This window comes from Colobus angolensis, unplaced genomic scaffold (genome assembly GCF_000951035.1).
Source record: "Colobus angolensis palliatus isolate OR3802 unplaced genomic scaffold, Cang.pa_1.0 Scaffold260, whole genome shotgun sequence".
NCBI classification, from domain to species: Eukaryota; Metazoa; Chordata; class Mammalia; order Primates; family Cercopithecidae; genus Colobus; species Colobus angolensis.
In genome coordinates, this window is record NW_012115822.1 from 262974 (window position 1) to 264125 (window position 1152).

The window sequence follows — 1152 nt, forward strand, 5'->3', positions numbered from 1 at the left end:
GGGTCTCGAACTCCTGAGCCCAGGTGATCCGACTGCCTCGGCCTCCCAAAGTGCTGGGTAAATTACAGGCGTGAGTCACCGCGCTTGGCCAGAATAATTGTTATTGAAGGTACTACTCTGTGAAATCTAAAGATGGGAAGAAGTGATGAAGGTGAGTTGGAGCAATAGACTCTTAACCCACACACTGTGTGTCTAGGATTTGGGAAGTAAAGGTAAGGCCCTGGACTCAACCAAACTCAGACTTTGGTCAACTCGGCAGCTGTCTACGCGGACAGGACTTCAATATCTCTATTGGTTAGGTGGAGATGTGGTTGATGACGCGGAAAGAACTGGTGGACCACTTGCTCTGACGCTTCAGGGTACCACCTGACACTTGCAGGCACATAGTCCTCTCCTTCTGGCTCACTCCGGAAAGAATGGCCGAAACCCCGTGCCAAACTTTTGCACAGGAAATAATGTCGAAAAAACAGACTCTCCATTTCCCTAATCCAGGACCTGCTGTTCAGAACTTTTACTCACCTGCACAGAAAATAAGCTGGCGTTTCCCCGTGAGCTAGGCGTAAGAAAAAAAATCAACTAACTAGACTAATAGCTAAGGAAGATTTCTGGGGTAAGCTGCTGTCTTCAAGTACCCCAGATGCACCTTCACATAGTTAACAGATTGTTACCACCAACGAGTCACTAAGGTGCAAGAATCTATGCTAGGCAACTTGAGAATTCTCAAGATTGTGAGCAAAACATTTCTCGTCTCCGCTTGATAACGCAGAGACCGGCGGGTCCACACCAGCCCTGCCCCAGGCTCACCTCGGAAGAGGCGACCCCAACCTTCTCGGACTCGTACATGAGGGCCAGGGACCTGCTGGTGCTGGCTGCCGTGGCCTCAGCCCTGCGGAGCACCTCCTGCCGCAAGTACTGCTGCCTGTCCGCTGGCGCGTCGGGCTCGTCGGGGAGGTCCCGGGCGTCCCTCCAAGGGGCCGGCCGGGCGCCTTCGTCCTCCCCGTCGTCGTCGAACGGATTGTAGCTTTTAGGGTAAGCTGACATGACGCCGGAGCGGCTCTTGGTCTGAGAAAGAGACGGAGGACTACCGCCGCCGCCGCCGTCCAGGGCCTCGCCCCGCCCGCCGACCCCGCGATCTTTGCGCGAACTCCTTCC

The 1152-nt window shown here is 54.8% G+C and overlaps 2 protein-coding genes across 2 annotated transcripts in view; one reads left to right on the top strand and one right to left on the bottom strand.

Annotated features, from left to right (window-relative positions):
• Positions 1-1146, bottom strand: part of SNAP29 (synaptosomal-associated protein, 29kDa) — a 32481-nt gene extending 31335 nt beyond the window's left edge. The window contains exon 1 of the mRNA XM_011947329.1: positions 805-1146. Within this exon, the coding sequence (XP_011802719.1) occupies positions 805-1041 (237 nt within the window). The 5' untranslated portion in view covers positions 1042-1146. The remainder of the gene's footprint in view (positions 1-804) is intronic.
• Positions 741-1152, top strand: part of PI4KA (phosphatidylinositol 4-kinase, catalytic, alpha) — a 167360-nt gene continuing 166948 nt past the window's right edge. The window contains exon 1 of the mRNA XM_011947312.1: positions 741-1029. The gene's annotated coding sequence lies outside the window, so the exon portion shown is untranslated. The remainder of the gene's footprint in view (positions 1030-1152) is intronic.